The sequence below is a fragment of the Wyeomyia smithii genome, chromosome 2, assembly GCF_029784165.1.
Source record: "Wyeomyia smithii strain HCP4-BCI-WySm-NY-G18 chromosome 2, ASM2978416v1, whole genome shotgun sequence".
Taxonomy (NCBI): Eukaryota; Metazoa; Arthropoda; class Insecta; order Diptera; family Culicidae; genus Wyeomyia; species Wyeomyia smithii.
In genome coordinates, this window is record NC_073695.1 from 161915542 (window position 1) to 161933121 (window position 17580).

The following is a 17580-nucleotide window of genomic DNA, read 5'->3' on the forward strand; positions in this document are numbered from 1 at the left end:
ATTACATAATATTCATGTTACATTTTTCGTGTTACATTACGTGTAACATGTTACATATTACGTGTGACATGTACAGAACAAGTGACATGTTACTTATCACATGTAATATGCTACATGTTACGTGTTACATGATAGTATTACACCGATTTATGTACATAGACCACTCTGTTCCGAAACAGAATGGCCATTCCGTTTCGGACGCAATTTCAACATGGTATAAATCACCTTTAAAGTTTGATTTTTTGAAATATTATTGATCTCCCAAGTACAGTTTTTTGTGTAGATGTGGAATATGCAAAAAACTCATTTTCGAAAAAATGGTCTTCAGACCACTCTGGTTCGCAACGGCTCAATTGCTAAACGGACTGGGCATTAGTAGAAATTTGACATTTGGTTGCCGTTACAATTCGCACAGCAAAAATTTTTACTCTCTTTCACAGGACATGTGTCCTTTTTGTGAGAAGAGTCTCCACAAATGAGGCATTTTTGGTCCATGTTACAGAACTTTGAACCATGGCCATAACGTTGGCAAGTACGGCATTGGGTGATATGCTTTTCACCTCCGCCAAACTTCCTATAAACTTCCCACTTTACACGCACGTTATATATAGCATGTGCTTTTTAAAAAAAAATTAAGTTATTAACCTCACAGCGGTTAAAATGAATTAAATAATAACCAAGGGAAATTCCAGTGCGCTGACTGTTTTCGCTTCGTGATTTTTGTTTCATTAGAATTACTTGGGTAGGGGCTATGCCAAGTAATTCTGTTAAAGTAAGTTTGATCTCATCAACGGTTTGATCGTTGGTGAGACCTTTCAATACGACCTTGAACGGCTCTTCGTATCAATTTTTTTTTCTCTGGCAACGCTGCTGCTTATAGTACGTTTGTTGTGAATTGATGATTAGTTTTTTCGCTTTTAAACTGTGTTATATTCTGCTGATCGTTCCGGTCTTTCGTTAATTGGCTTGTTTATCAACTACGTTTGATCTGTAAAGTGGAGTACTGAAGATTATCGGTGTCCGTGTCGCATATTTCACTTATTGATTCCTCGCATCTGAAGATCAGCCATACTACGTTGTGACCGCCTACAAAAGGCTGAAGCCGTGATCACATCCAACGCTGCGAAAAAGTTTTGCAAACACCAGCAATGGAAAATAAAAAACAGTGCGGCGCCTGTGAATTGGTGATCAACGATCTAGAGCCTTTACGCTGCGGATTCTGCGAAACATTGTTTCACATCAGCCAGCAGTGCTGTGGCATTAATCTTCGACCGTGCAGAGATATTTTTGCGCAAGGTAAAGTTTTGTTTATCTGCCCCGAATGCAGGAGTTTGCTAAACGGAAGAAGCATCCGTGCCTATATGGCCGATTTAGATTCTTCCCAATCAAACAGCACAAACGGCTTTGCCACGCAATTACAATAACTATCTGGCCTGGTTGAAGTGTTAAGCAAAAAAGTGGACAACATTTCTTCTGCCTCGACACAAAACAAATATTCTGCTGCTTCGCCTTTGCTCGGTGTACCAAGTGAGAGTGGAACACCAGTTTGGCCGAGATTGAGTGCAAAACGTCGTCGCGGTGATTATGACCAATCCACTCGTCCAGCTTCAAATAAAGGCACAAAAGCAATTGATTTTGAAAATCTTTCGGTGCCTTTTATCATGCCCGCTGCTCCGAAACCAATGTTCTGGCTTTATTTGTCTGGATTTCAACCATTGATAACCGATAATGATGTCGAAAAAATCGTTTCTCGCTGTTTGGACATAAATGACCCAATAAATGTAACTCGTCTTGTGCCGAAAGGAAAGGATGTTTCACAGATGACTTTCCTGTCTTTTAAAATTTTACGGACGGCAGGAACCAACTGGTTCCTGCCCAAGGCGAGTATTTAATGAATTTTGACCTTCCCCCGAACTCAAAGACTGTACCTTGCAGCGCAGCAGCGATTGTGTGGACGGGCACATCTGGACCTTCTACCAAAATGTACGCGGCTTGAGGACCAAGATTAACGACCTGCTTCTAGCAGCGACCGACTGCAACTATGACGTGATCATCATGACCGAGACTGGATTGGACAATAGCATTACCTCGCAGCTACTTTTTGGTGCAGGCGCTAATGTTTTTCGTTGTGATCGGAGCCCAGCCAACAGCAACAAAGTTCGCTTCAGTGGCGTTTTGATCGCTATTGCGCAACAATATGCCAGCCGTGAAGTACCACTATCATGCGGACAAAGTTTGGAACAAGTTTGTGTCTCTGCGACAATTAAGGGAAAGAAGTTTTATTTGTGCGCAATCTACATTCCACCGGACAAAAGCCAAGACGTGAGTGTAATTAATGACTATATTTCCTCAATGCATGAGCATTGCGAAAAATGTCTTCCTAATGACGCTGTTTTGGTGTGTGGAGATTTTAATCAACCACGAATGCGTTGGAGCCTTATTGAGGATTGTATTCAATGCGATTCTCTTCGACTACCGGCGGCTAGCAGCACTCTTTTGGATGGAATGGATTATTTGTGCCTCCACCAAAGAAACCTCATCTGCAACTCGCTCAATCGCACTCTTGATTTAGTTTTTTGTACGCCCAATTGAGAAGCTGTTGTTCATAACTGCTCCGTTCCGCTTCTACCCGTTGACTCACATCATCCCCCGCTCGAGATAATTCTTCCAATACAAGCAGTATGTGAAGAATCAGTTGAAAGTCGAAATGAGCGGCCTTTGAACTTTCGTAAAATAGATTTTGCGGCTCTTTCACAATATTTGACCACCATTGACTGGAATGCGATTTTACCGAATGATGTTGATGAAATGGTAGAATCGTTTTGCTCTATATTGAACAATTGGCTGACTGAGAATGTTCCGCAAATCCGTCCCCCGGGATCACCCGCCTGGGGCACTTACCGTTTAAGTGAATTAAAACGAGCGCGCAATACTTGTCAACGGAATTTACGGCGTTTCAGAAATCCTGGCAATCATAAGAAGTTTCAATTGGCTAGTAAAGCATATCGACTTATGAATTCCTGTCTCTACAAATCATACGTACTAAGAGTACAGATAAGCCTAACTAGAAATCCACGTGATTTTTGGCGTTTTATTGATTCCAAGCGAAAATGTCCTGTGGTACCTAAGAATGTCTATTTCAATGAGACTACATCAGCTGATGTTACGCATTCTTGCCAGTTGTTTACTGAGCATTTTGCATCAGTATTCTCAAAGAATCCTGCTTCAAGAACGGAGATAAGTAACGCCATCCGCGATTTAATCGATCTCAACGCATTTGCTGTGGATGTAGAAACGGTTTTGACTGCAGCGAAAAAAATGAAACGATCGTTTGCTCCTGGTCCTGATGGTCTGCCAGCTGTTGTGATATGCCGGTGTATTGCCTCTTTAGCGCTACCATTGAGTATTATTTTCAACTGTTCGTTCCATCAGATGAAATTCCCCCGCATCTGGAAGCAGTCTTTTATGACTCCTGTTTGTAAACGTGGTGATCGTTACAATGTGATTAATTATCGAGGGATCACGAGCCTATCCGCAGCCTCAAAACTGTTGGAAATTATAGTGCGTGAAACTATGCTCGATGTCACGAAAAGCTATATCTCAATTGACCAACACGGCTTTATGCCTGGTAGATCGGTTACAACGAATTTAATGAAATTTACGTCAGAATGTATAATTAATATAGAGAAAAAAACGCAAGTCGATGCTATATATACAGATTTAAAGGCAGCTTTTGACAAAATTGACCATCAAATACTGCTTAACAAGTTGTCTCGGCTTGGGATTCCTACTCAATTGGTGTCCTGGCTAGAATCGTACTTAACGAATCGTGAACTTCGGGTACGGATTAATGGTTGCGTATCGAGGGCATTTACAAACAGTTCCGGTGTCCTACAAGGTAGTAATCTTGGTCCGCTACCGCTATTCTATTCTTCAATGATGCTGCTTTGATTTTGAATAGAGGTTGTTTTAAATCGGTGTTTGCTGACGATTTGAAGTTATATGCTGTTATAGAAACGCAGGAGGACTGTCGCCGTTTACAAACCTGTCTAAGTTTGTTTGTTGATTGGTGCCACAGAAACAAATTGATTGTTAGCGTGGAAAAATGTCAAGTCATCTCGTTCCATCGTAAATCACAACCAATTATCCATGATTATAATATTGACGGCATTACGCTCACCAGAGTAACCGAAGTGACTGATTTGGGTATCCTGTTGGACTCGAAAATGACATTTGATTTGCACCGCTCAAGGTTGATTTCTAAAGCAATAAGACAGTTGGGCTTTGTATCCAAGGTGACTAAGGACTTTTCTGAGCCGCATTGTTGGAAGGCATTGTACTGTGCAATTGTACGACCGATTTTAGAAAATGCTAGTATTGTATGGAACCCCTACCAGATCACGTGGAATCTTAGGATAGAACGGGTTCAAAAACGGTTTATTCGATTGGCACTGCGGAACTTACCATGGAGAAACCCCGACAGCTTGCCACCATACCCTGATAGATGCCGACTATTGGCAGATTGACAGATCCGCAATAAATTATAGAACGGACACGAACAACTTAAGCATCGCTTACTCCGGCACGCTCAATCTCTCACATGTTGATGCAGACTACTACAGTCTCGAGCACTCTCTATCTCTGTCTTGCAACATTATTTCTCTCGGTTTTGACGCAACATTTCCCGACGGCTTTAATCGTGTGTGATGTGTGTTGGAAGATACTGTGTAAGTGTAGCTCATCCGTTTGCGTTATTTAAATTTTGAAAAGTCACAAACCAATTAATATTTTGCATATTTTATATCCATAGTGTAGTGCAGTTAACCAAAAGCAATTTTACACCAATGCACCATATTTTGACGAGAACTTGTTTGTTTTGTTTGTAAGTTGTGTATGTAATAACTTAATTCGTGTGACTAATTTATGTAAATTGTAAACTGTTAATCGTAGTTGCCCTGAGGACGAGGAAATATATCCTTGAAACGTCGGCTTTGACATAATAAAACGTGTTTTAAAGAAACCCGTGACCGAAATTGCCATCATTGAATCCATTAATTATTATTACTAGCTGACCCGGCAAACTTCGTACCGCCGCCTTGAGTTTAATTGACTGTTGTATTGCAAAAACTGAAATATCTAACTGCTGCTAAAAACATACCTACGATTTGTTTCGTCTCTGATTTGTTTTTAGTTTTTTTTTTTCAATCCTGTGCTCGTAAAATTCTACATTTTTATTTCATTGAACATTATGAAGCACCTTTCAACCATAATCAAATCATTTCAATACATTTCTGAAAATAAACAGTCATTCTTTTAAATATAGACTGTTCCGAAAATTATAAATACATCTTCTTTCTTGAATAAAACAAAAAATACAGGATTTTTCGGGTCATTTTATTCTGAAATATAGATAATAAGTGTTTTCTTTCCAGCTTCAATTCAAGTTGAGATTATTTTTCGTAGGATACGCGAGTTCTCTAACTTTTCTCTTAACACTACTCATAAGCTTTTGCACAGTGTGTTCTCCGACCATTTTTACCACTTTAAGCCAATCTTTTTTAAATTTTTCAACATTGTCCGCTGGTTTGACATATTTCCTCAGCTTTGCCTTGGTCAAAGCCCGAAAAGTTTCAATAGGGCGAATTTCAGGGCAGTTTGGAGGATTCATCTCCTTTGGGACACATGTGACATTATTTGTTTTATACCACCCTAGTGCATCCTTAGAGTAATGGCAGGAAGCAAGATCGGGCCAAAAGATTGGAGGATTGTTATGCTGCTTAACCATGGGTAACAACCTTTTCTGCAAACACTCTTTCACGTAAATTTTACCATTCATTGTGTCATTCGTAATGAATGGACGAGATATTTTCCCACATTCACAAATGGCCTGCCAAACCATTACCTTCTTGCCAAATTTTCCGGTGTAAATGGCTTTCACTGGTCCAGGGACATCCTTTCCCTTCGGTGATGTATAAAATTGCGGTCCTGGCAGAGTCTTATAGTCCAGTTTTATGTAGGTTTCGTCATCCATGATAACACACCCCATTTTTTTGATCAGAAGTTTGTCATAAAGCTTCCGAGCTCTCGGTTTCACAGATTCAGCTTGTTTTTGGATTTCGTTTTGGCTGCTTCTGCTTCCGACGGGTCTGCAGACCCATTCTTCCCTTGGCACGCATAACGTTACTCGCCGAGGTTCCAAGCTTTCTCGCCACATCTCGTACTGATACTGAAGGATGCCGCTTGTAGTATTCTTTAACCTTTTTGTCCATTGTGGGATCAACAGGCCCGGGTTTTCTACCACGTCTTGGGGCATCAGTAAATGTGCACTCTTCAAAATACTTCCGCAATGCGGTTTGAACTGCTCCGACACTTATACCTTCTTCTCTGGCTAATTTTCTTAAAGAAAGACCACTCACGGTGCCCCATTTGTGCACAATTCGCTTTCTTTGCTCGGGAGAAGGGCCACGCATTTTCAAAATTTCACACTAAATGTTAGAAAAAATGACAGCATCTGTTTCTTTTGGATGTGAACAACAGGACGCAGCCAACGTTTGGTTGAATCCTGCACGTCATTTGAAATGACGGTTGATCGTAAGTGTATTTATAATTATCGGAACGGTCTATATTCTGAAGGAAATTATTACATTATTTTTTCAATTATTCAAAAGCTTGGCTTAATGCAAATATAGTAATACCCTTCTGCCTGGCCAATCTCACTGGAACAGATTTTATAAAAAACTTCAAAATTCTAAATAATTAAAGCTTAAAATTCGGAATATACGAAACATGTGAAAGTGGTCAAGGCGGTCCTAGCCACTAAATTCTATATATTCCACAATGTCGGGGTCAGGGTCACGTGAATATGCGACATAGAGCGGTCCATGTGAGAATCATGAATACTCGTAGTTTATGCCACAAATTTTCAGAGTCTGTCCTTGGGTTTTATTAATAGTCATCGCGAATGCGCGACGCACGGGAAATTGCAGACGTTTAAAATTTAACGGCAAATCGGTAGAAGTAATCGAGATACGCGGGATGATTACGACTTCTCCTTTGTAGTTTCCTGTCAGAATTGTCGCTTCAAGGACATTTGCCATCGAGTAGTGGCAGCAATGCATCTGTTCGGTGGTAAATTTGCCCTTATATCTATAAAGTAGTAGTATTTGAAAATATTTGATTAGCATTCTTCTCTCAATTGAGTGTTCAAGTTATTATACTTTTTAATATTCTATCTTCAGTGTTGCGGAGCCTGACACTTTTATTGACCTGCTACTACTCGTGTCTTAACTCGCAAAACTGGAACAAAAACAACGAATTTAATTTCAATTCAACTGCATGTTAAGTATTTGAACATTCCCCTTACAACAACTTCATCTGAACAAAAAACACATCGACCACAGCAGAAATTTGTCAAAGTCAACTGGAAGATATGCAAGAATCAGTTTGATCATGTAGATTAGGGAACATTCCTTTTATAAAATATCCTTAGCGGCATCTTCGTTAGGAAGCATTCCCACTACATGTGGAAGAAAATTAATCGGAACCAACTGAAACCAGTATGAATACTCTTCAGAGTTCTTGCAAAAACACATTATTATTTCCAATCTATTATGTTTATTACGTGCCGACAGTGTCTTCTTCTTTCTTGAAAAACAGTCACAGCACAAATTAACAGAAACCGACGTTGAATTTAAGTGGCATCAACAGAAACCAATACGAAAATCGCATAGAACTATTCCATAAAATATTTAAAAAAATGAAGGCTATCGTTTAAGTACGCCCCGGTGATGAAAACTTGTTTCGAATTTTTCCGATCAAAGGCCAACAAAAAATCGTTACTCACTAAAACTCACAGAAAACCTCTCAGAATCTCAGCAGGGCCGGAAATATCAAGGGTTGGTTTTTCATGTTTTATAACTTTTCCAGTTGATTTTCGTTATTGCCATGGCATAATGACAATATGGTTTTGTCCTGAACAAAAATTTTCGCAAAACCTAATGGCCAACCATTTTTTAGGTATCTTTTTTTTTCAAACACATGATACCAATCGTTTTTCACGTGATCATGTGACATAAAGCTGTTTATGCGAGAATATGCATGTTTTAGGTTTAATGCCACCAGTTATCAGGGCTTTGGGCATTAACGAATATCACCCAACTGCGGAGCACGAAGGTACATACAGACGTTTGAAGCTTAATGGTAAATTGGTAGGTACACGGAGCTTCGAAATTTTCGCTTCAATGACATTAATATTTCATCTGCTTTTTGAGGCAGATCTGCTACCTAAGCATAGTGCAATTGACACTTCGCAACATTATAGTTTTCAATTCAACATTCAACATTTAATTGTAAATCCAGAGATTTGTAGGAATGCAATAGTACCTATTTAACGAAACATGAACAGCAATCAATGTTTTTTGAGAAACAAAAACTACACGTTTTTTTACCAGCTAACAGAATCATTGCAGCATGAGCAAATGTCAATGATCTAAGTCAGTGTGCATTCTAGAGAAAATTGAACAGATTGATTAGATCCGAGCAATGGAAAATTAAATCATCGCACATGTAGTGTTATTCTTGTTCTTTCTTTTCATTTATCAGATAAATAAAACGATTATATGCAACTTTGCACAAATAAGCCAGAAATTTAATTTACATAATCAAGTATATGCCCTTGAATAAAATCAAAGCCACGTTGAGAGTATTCACATGCATGTCGAGTTTGCTGCTACCACGCTATAGCGCTTTTGCATAGAAAAGGTGTGGTAGGCAGCGAAAACGAATATCACTTTATGCGTGAATCATTAACAGGTGCTTGTTTACTCAACAACGACGCCTCAATAACGACGCTACAACAGCTTGTCTACCGCTCATGGCTGCAATCATAGTAATTTAATGACGTTGTTTTTGGAGTAAAAGGCGGGAAAAGGCAAAAATGTATTTAAATTTTTTGAAACTTTATCAGTTGATTATTGTTATTTTTATGGCTTATTAACTCGTCGGAGATCAAGACAAAACAAACACAAAAAGAATCATTCAAATCCATTGATTCTACTTGGAGTGAAACGCCGTTATACAGACACCAACTTATTTTTATTTAATAGATAGAAGATTATTATTTATTGATAGAAGATTGTTATTTATTGAAACCCAGCATCTTTTGCAAATAATACATGACAACAGTACAAGTATAAAATAACATACATTAATAAACAATTCATAACATACAAAACAGGACTAAAAATTAAAATTTGCGTAGTCTCGATTGAAGAGCACGGCCATTCGGCGAATAGGTTCATTCAGGCCGTAGTTCGTGCGGTGCGAATTCGTTTGCAAAAGGCTCTGGCTTCGACGAGAACGAATGGGACAATACAGCTGCAGCAACGTCAGGATGGCTGGACAATCATGCCGGCTTGTCAAAATAATGTGAGTCATTCTGGCAATTATTTCCTTGCGGCGCTGTTCGAGATGGGATATTCTAAGATTCCAACCAACAAACAGAGGCTTTCGTAAGGTGGCAAATGATCTGGATCTCTCCATGGCAAAGTACGGCAGATCCTTCTAACAAAAAGTTTTGGATGCGCTCAATTCGCTGACTCCAAAATTCATAATGCGGGTCCTAAACAACGCAAGCAGTTTCCAGAATAGAGCGCACTAATGAACAATAGAGAGCCCGCATGGTGCCATAATCAACAAACTCATTTCCAATTCTGAATATCAGACCAAGTTGACGATTAGCTTTGGAGATAATCATCGACAAATGCTGCCTGAATGTTAGTTGAGTGTCTAACATAACACCCAAATCGGTGACGACATTCGTACGTTGTAAACATGTACCGGCAATGTGGTAATAGAACAATGTACGCTGTTCCTTGCACTGGAAACTGATCAGGGTACACTGCGGAATGCTTAGAATCATATAGTTGCGATGGCACCAGTCGTTAAAAAGTTCAATCAGCGATTGAAGCCTTAACACGATCGAGGGCAGCTTTTAAGTCCGTATAGACAGCGTCGATCTGAAGGCCCTGATCCATGCCACGGAGGCAAAAAGATGTGAACTCTGCGCAGTAGAAATGTAGTTTTTCACGCTAAACATAAGATGATTATGAATAATGGCTTCAAACACTTTGGAGCAGGCACACAAACATGAAATCCCACGATAAATTTCCACATTTCGTTTATCACCTTTCTTGAATACTGGAAACATTAGCGATTCTTTCCAGCTGCGAGGAAATTGATGTCGTAGCAAAGAAAGATTAAAAATAGCGGTAAGTGGTCATACTAGACTATCAGTACATTTTTTCAGAAGAACGGCAGGAATTCCATCGGGACCAGAAGAGTAAGATTGTTTTAGATTACCGATGGCTTTAGCTACTTCTTCGATTGTAACCGTGAAGATTTCGGCATCGAACACATCGCTCGGAACATGAGCCAAGGCTGCAGCAATGTCGTTAGGTTTTGATATACGCGCAAAGCTGACTTTCGAGTACGGTTAAGCTTAGTAAGACGCCAATTTCCCCAAACAGGCTTACAACGAGGACTTTTGTAATATGCTGATTTATAAGTTCCTGAACTGTTTTAGTGAATTCTGACACGGCCTCATCTAACTTTCGACATTGATTGATAAATGTCCAATCAATATTACTTAAAGCTGAATTGATTGCACCAAAATTCCCACGTCGAACATCAAAACTGGAAGGATCAAACTCGTCTATGAACTAAGTTTTGACAGCTCTCTTGAAAGTAACCATCAAAGGAGGATGATGAACGTCAATGTTACATAAGTGATCAGGTGCAATAGTGACTGAGCATGCTGGCAAAGCATGCGAGTTTGCGTAAACTAGATCGAGAAATCGGCCATTCTGGTTGCAAATAGAATTAATTTGTTGCATGCAGTGAAAAGCCATGCCGTCTAATAAATGGGTAATACCGGCTTTAACAGAAGAGCGCGAAGCGTCAACAACGAGATGATTAGCCTCCGTCTGCATCGACCAGGAAAGACCAGCACGGTTATAATCTCCGAAGATAAGTAGATCGTCGTTAATACTAGTTGAGTTGACAGCTTTTTCGACTGATGAAATATGCCGATCAATTATCTCAACTTCATTTCGCAAATGTAAATTGCACCGATCACAATGTTCAATTCACTGTTTTTAATTGTTATCCACAGCTGCTCAAGCGAGTCATCCATAGATCCAATCAATAATGCCGACGCCAACGATCGTCGCACAGCGACGATCACTCCTCCACCCCTTGCCTTGGTGCTATTAGTCGAGCAACGATCGTCCGATACACGGTATAATCAATGCCGAACAGTTGGAAAGATGAAACTTGAGAGTCTAGCCAGGATTCGGTAATAGCGATGCAGTCGTAAAGCGAATTGGATACTTCTAAAGCAAAATCGGTTACTTTGCTGCGTAGACCATGCACGTTCGGATAGTAGCAGAGCAGAGATGAAAGGACATTATCACACGGAGAGTCGCATTATTGCCGGCCAACTCGCATGTCACTATTGTTCGAAAATAAAACAGTCTGCTGCTCGCCAGCGTAATCGTCCAGTGGAAGAGCTCGTCGAGGAGGGGTCGTAGACACAGGCGTGAGGTGGGGCGTCATTTCGCACTGTGCAGTCCAGTTAGTCATTGAACTATGGGGAATAAATTGTGCATAAATTTTTTGAATGTTGGAAGAATGCAAAGACTTAACTGGACTAGGGGCCAGCTGGCCCCCAAGCTCCCTCAGAGGTTGAGAAACTTACAGCACGCTGCGAGATTAACGTGCATATAAACTTCGACGATCTTGGTTTCCAAAAATCCACGGCGCTCCTTAAACAGCCGAAAATAAATTCCCTTTGGCCAGTTAGCAGCATCAAGAGCAACATGTTTTAGTTGCAAGTCAATTCCGACTTTGAAGGACACAAATGCGAACGATCTTATATCGGCAACTTTTTTAATCAGTTTCTGACAACTGGTTGTGCGCCTGGTACGCATTCTCGAACAAGAGCCGATATTTCATCTTCCGAAACAATGCAATGCACAAAAGATAGATCCAACACTTAGCCGCTGGCTGCAGAACAGTTTCGACCAATTTAGGAAAATTTTCAGTTGGCTTTGTACCACTAATCAAGTCAGCAAATCCACTAGATCTTTTAGGGGTCAAGTTCGGAGAAATAATCCCAGGACGCTTAGAGCTACGACTAGCCGATGAAATCACAGGTGCAGTATTGGCAAGAAACTTGTCAGATAACGACCCGATGAATGCATTAATCTGACCAAGTTCAGTTTCAACTTCGTTCAAGCAGCAGGTGATTGAATTAGCGCATGATGACAAAACGTCAGTAGCAGACTCCGATGAATTTCGCTCCTTCAAATTCTGAACGGATATCATGCATTCGGTGCAGAACCAAAGTAAGTTGGTTTGGCCATTGACAAAATCTAAATTCGATCGTGCCCATCCGAAACATTTCATGTGGGCAACGCGCTCGCTTTAATGACATTTGAACAAATTGAGGTTTAGGTTGTAAGCATTCGTTGCACTTTTTATCCATCATAGCAGTAGCTTTCTGTCGCTCGGACGGCAGGAGGGTGATTCAGTGAGCGACACGGAGGTATTGAATTTGCGGTTTGGAGTACACGGCGCTTACAGCTAACAAAAGGCGATGAAGCTTGCAGTTGTTACTCACAGATGTCGCTTCGGCGGAAAAAAGCAGTGAACGTAGCAGTTGAAGCGAAGATAGACTCGGAGTTAACTAAAAACCACTTCTTCTGAATTTGCACAAAAAAGTTAATAGAAACACTATGAATCCACTATAACCACGACGACCGATATCGCGATAGCCGACAGGGTTGCTTTCGTGGGATTTTAATAACAAAATGGAGCAAAAAAAAACGAAATAAAACACGAACTCAAAAATAGTCACTCGATCGTTACACAGGTAAGGTTGCCAAAACGCCACTAATTATGCGATGAATTAAAGTTGTGTGGTTTCGTATATATGAAGAGTATGAACACGATTTTCTTTGTCCATCGATTTTTTTTAACTCATACAAAAACAAAACTTAAAACCGAGCATTCATAAGAGCATAAGATTACACGAAGGTCTTTTTTTACGCGGGAGATGCATTACAAATTTGTATAAGCCCACGTTAAAAAAGACTTTTTTGAGTTGCACATATAACGAAGAAAGCCGTCCTAAAATATTTGAACTTCGTTTGAATATGATAGTGATCAATCTAGAGACCAAAATGCCATATTTTATATTTTGGGTGTTTACAACGAAAATTCTGTTTTTTTTTTTTGAAAACTGATATATGATCACTCGTGACCAAAAACGAAATACGTGGTAGGATGAGGTTGATATCTTGTATCGTTTTTGAGTAATGGAGAAACGCAACCCGCGTAAAAAAGACCTTACTGTACTATCATCTTGCAAAAAATAGAACTTTTCAAATAGACGGCCACTTTGAATTACGCCATCAAAGAAACTCCATTCTGTGTTTTCATCATGTGTAAAAAGTGTTATAGTCGAATGTGAAGAAAATTTAAATGTCTCCAAAGCCAGTCCATCTAGATTTTTACTAATTTTTGAAATACAAAGGTTGATTCTCTATAACACTACCACTAGAGGAATTTTATCAATAATTTAGATAGAACTTACCTGAACAAATACTTTCTGTAGCATCGAACGTTTCGTTTTACATGCAATTTTTGTGTTTACATTCTTCCCATCCTCTTCTTCCAACGCAGGTAAGTCGAAGAATAAATATAGACATTTCACTAAAGTTGATGGAATGGAAGATTGCGTCATTACCTGTAATATAATGTGACATTTAAAACCACTCTTTATCTTTTCGTCTTCCTCAACTATAAAGAAACAATAAAAGCAACGAGTTTATAACAATATGATTAGGGCAGCATATCGCATAATTAGAAATACCGTCGTGTTGTTAAAGTTATCAAAAAAAATATGCTGAAATGTGCTATAACCTTGTAAGGAAAAGTCCTGGAGATGTGTGGCCTTCAACAAAAACGTGTGTTTTGTGTGTCCAAATGCTTCTTTAGAACAACGTTTTCTTGTAAAATGTAGCTAACAAAAGTTAAGTGCAAAAAGTTAACTATTAAGTAACTTTTACAGAAAATACTTTGTATCTCTGTATCCAATGAAGATAGGAATTTTGTTTGTTCAGCTAAGATTCATATTTTTGCACGTTCTAAAACTATACGTTCTTGAAGTTATCTAAAAAATAAGCTAAAATAGCATATAACTTTGTAAGGAAAAGTCCTGGAGATATATGACCTGTGGCAAAAATATGTGTTTTGTGTGCCCCAACAATTCCTCCGAACAATACTTTCGTGTAAAATGCAACTAACAAAAGTTAAGTACAAAAAACTAACACTTAAGTAAGTTCCATGTAATATACTTTATAACTTCGTACCGAAAGAAGATAGGATTTTTATTTGTTCAACATAGTTTCATATTTTTTAATTTTCTACAACTTTGCTGAACAAACTATTCTTCTATCTCTTAACACAAAAAAGTTTATTTTTTTATTTTTAGTATAGTAAACTTTTCATACTTTTTGACAATTTGCAATTATGCAGGTTATTCATACAAACAATTGTTCCGAAGACACTTTTAAGCTAGGATGAAGGTAAAAGGCGCTATGGAATTAAGTTCCACTTTTTGTCTTATTGGAGTGGTTTGGCGCACTCACATCACCCATCCTCAATACGGTTTTATCAACAATATGTTTATTTGACACGGCGCAATGCATACAATGTTTAACGGAGCCAACTAAATCAATACGGATTGCATTGCAGTAGAGAAATGAATTCGAGAGAACATTGAAGAGAGAGAATAGAAGAGAACAACTTAAGAGATGAAGCGTTTTACTGCTATCATTAGCAATACCGCTTACCGGCGATACCGCAATGCACGTGCTGTTTAAATTATCCGTTGCATAGTTAAGTCAACGATCAATTCGAAAACAACATTCCAATAAACTCAAAAATATTGTCATCTCGAAAAAAGTCCTTATACAAAATTCGAGCCCAATCGTGCAGTAGCCTCTTTCCCAGAAGTATAGCCACAAAATTCCATTCTCACTTAAGTTAGTATATTTTCCCGAAATTTTTCGAATAAATTGCCTATACTAGACACCTTGTTTTCCACGGGAGAAGCAACGATGACCGCATGGCAGCAAAATGAGTAGGCAACAAAAAAAAAATAGCAATAATGCATTGTTAAGAGCTTAGTATCTAATTTGGCATACGTCGTTCAATAATGAATAAAATAAAATAACGAAATTTTTACGAAGAACTAAAACATGTTTTGGTTGGCAAATGGTTGGACACGTGTAACTTGAGACCCTAATGTGGCCATTCACCTCTGTTCAGCAACTCCTATCCCAACCTCCACGTGGTGCCGACCGGAATACGAGTAACCTTAGCGGAGATCGGGTAACCAACCCCGGTGGAAACTATGGTCGTATGCTGACTGGGAAGGGGGTCGTACGCGGCTGTATCCCCATAGGGGCGGCGTACAACAGCGTCTGACCCGGAGCGGGCGGCTGAATTATGGAATGCTGTATCCCGCCAGCTACACCTAAGATGGCAGCCCCATCAGCAGGATGTAGGTATCGCGACCCTGGTAAGGTAGCATACCGAAACCTTTCATCAACCACGAACAACGAATTTAGAAATACGGAACGGATCAATCGGCAAAGACCAGACGGAAAAAGATTAAGGTAGATTGGAAATTGGGTACTTGGAACGTCCGATCTCTCAATGAACCGGCGCGGGCTGGCTTGCTTGCTCGAGAACTACAGCGGCAGGGAGTCGAAATCGCAGCGATTCGGGAGGTTCGGTGGCCAGATTCCGGAGAAAGGGAATTCCGTGCAGTAGACCCTATTGCACGCACTTCTTTCAAGTACCACATCTACTACAGTGGCGGCAGAGCAGCGGAACGGGGCGTCGGTTTCGTAGTGCTGGGAAATCAGAAAACAAGAGTCATCCGGTGGAGGCCCGTAGATGACCGTATATGCGTGTTGAGGATTAAGGGCAAATTCTTCAACTTAATCAACACCTACGCACCGACAAACGACAAATCCGATGAAGTCAAAGATGAGTTCTATGACAAGATTGAGCGAATCTATGACGAGTGCCCAAAACACGACGTAAAAGTCGTCATCGGAGACGCAAGCGCACAGGTTGGGAGGGAGGAATTATTCCGTCCGGTCATTAGAAGGCATAGCCTCCACTCGTCAACCAATGAAAACGGCCTGAGGCTGATAAACTTTGCCGCGGCCAGAGGAATGGCCATATGTAGCTCCTATTTTCCACGTTTGAATATTCGGAAACACACCTGGAGGCATCCAAATGGGGAACCTTGCTTCAGATCGATCACGTACTGATTGACGGTCGGCACTTTTCGGATGTTACTGATGTTAGGTCTTTTCGGGGACCAAACATTGACTCTGAACATTATCTCGTCGTTTGTAAGATCCGCGCACGGTTGTCGAACGTGCTGAAATCTCGCACAGAGAGGACGACGCGTTTCAACATTCAGCGGTTGAAAGCTGATGGCGTGGCAGCAGAATACGCCAGAGAGCTGGATCAACGGATCGCAGAACAGCAGGAGGAAGGAGTGGAAGACATAAATGGGCTGTGGAGCAGTATTCACGGCGCCATCGAAACGACTGCGAGAGAGGTGGTAGGTACGACGCGTGGAAGACAGCCTAACGGCTGGTTCGATGCCGAGTGCCAGAGAGCGACAGATGAGAAGAACCATGCCAGGAGCCGCATGCTCACTGCGGCTACGCGTCAGAACAGAGAGAGGTACAGGGTGGCAAGAGCTGCCGAAAATAGAACCCACCGTCGGAAGAAGCACGAGACGAGGAGCAGGAGCCAGCGCAGAGGACAGCTATGCTCAAAACGACGTGCGGAGATTCTATAGAAATGTCAACAGAGTCAGAAGCAGGAATTTTTCTGTGCCGGTCATGTGTAATGACAAGGACGGCAACCTGCTTACTGATAAACCGACGGTTGCAGCCAGGTAGAAGGAGCATTTTCAGGCGCTATTGAACGGTGAGGAGCCGGATGAGCAGAGCAGGAACAGGATGACGATTATGAGTGACGAACAAGCTGTGGAGCCACCAACACAGGAGGAGGTGAAAAAGGCGATTAGTGAGCTGAAAAACGGCAAGGCCACTGGGAAGGACGGTATCCCAGCCGAACTTCTAAAAGCGGGAAGCGAGCGGCTGTACTATGCGATCCACCAGATAATACTAAGAATCTGGGCGGACGAACAAATGCCGAACGACTGGTTGGAAGGCCTCATATGCCCTATCTATAAGAAGGGCCATCGGTTGGATTGTTGCAACTATCGAGGGATAACGTTGCTCAACTCCGCATATAATGTGCTCTCCCGTATCCTGTTCTTCACATTGATACCGTTAACGGAATCCTTTGTTGGCGAATACCAGGCTGGTTTTCGACAAGGGCGTTCCACGACGGATCAAATTTTCACCCTGCGACAGATCCTCGATAAGTTCCGGGAGTACAACCTATCAACACACCACCTGT

At 40.6% G+C, this 17580-nt stretch overlaps 1 protein-coding gene across 1 annotated transcript in view; it reads right to left on the bottom strand.

The window, feature by feature from the left end:
- LOC129721968 (WD repeat and FYVE domain-containing protein 3) overlaps positions 1–17580 on the bottom strand; it is a 280812-nt gene that overhangs the window by 177038 nt on the left and 86194 nt on the right. The window contains exon 3 of the mRNA XM_055675111.1: positions 13655–13807. Coding sequence (XP_055531086.1) covers positions 13655–13807 — 153 coding nt within the window. The remainder of the gene's footprint in view (positions 1–13654; positions 13808–17580) is intronic.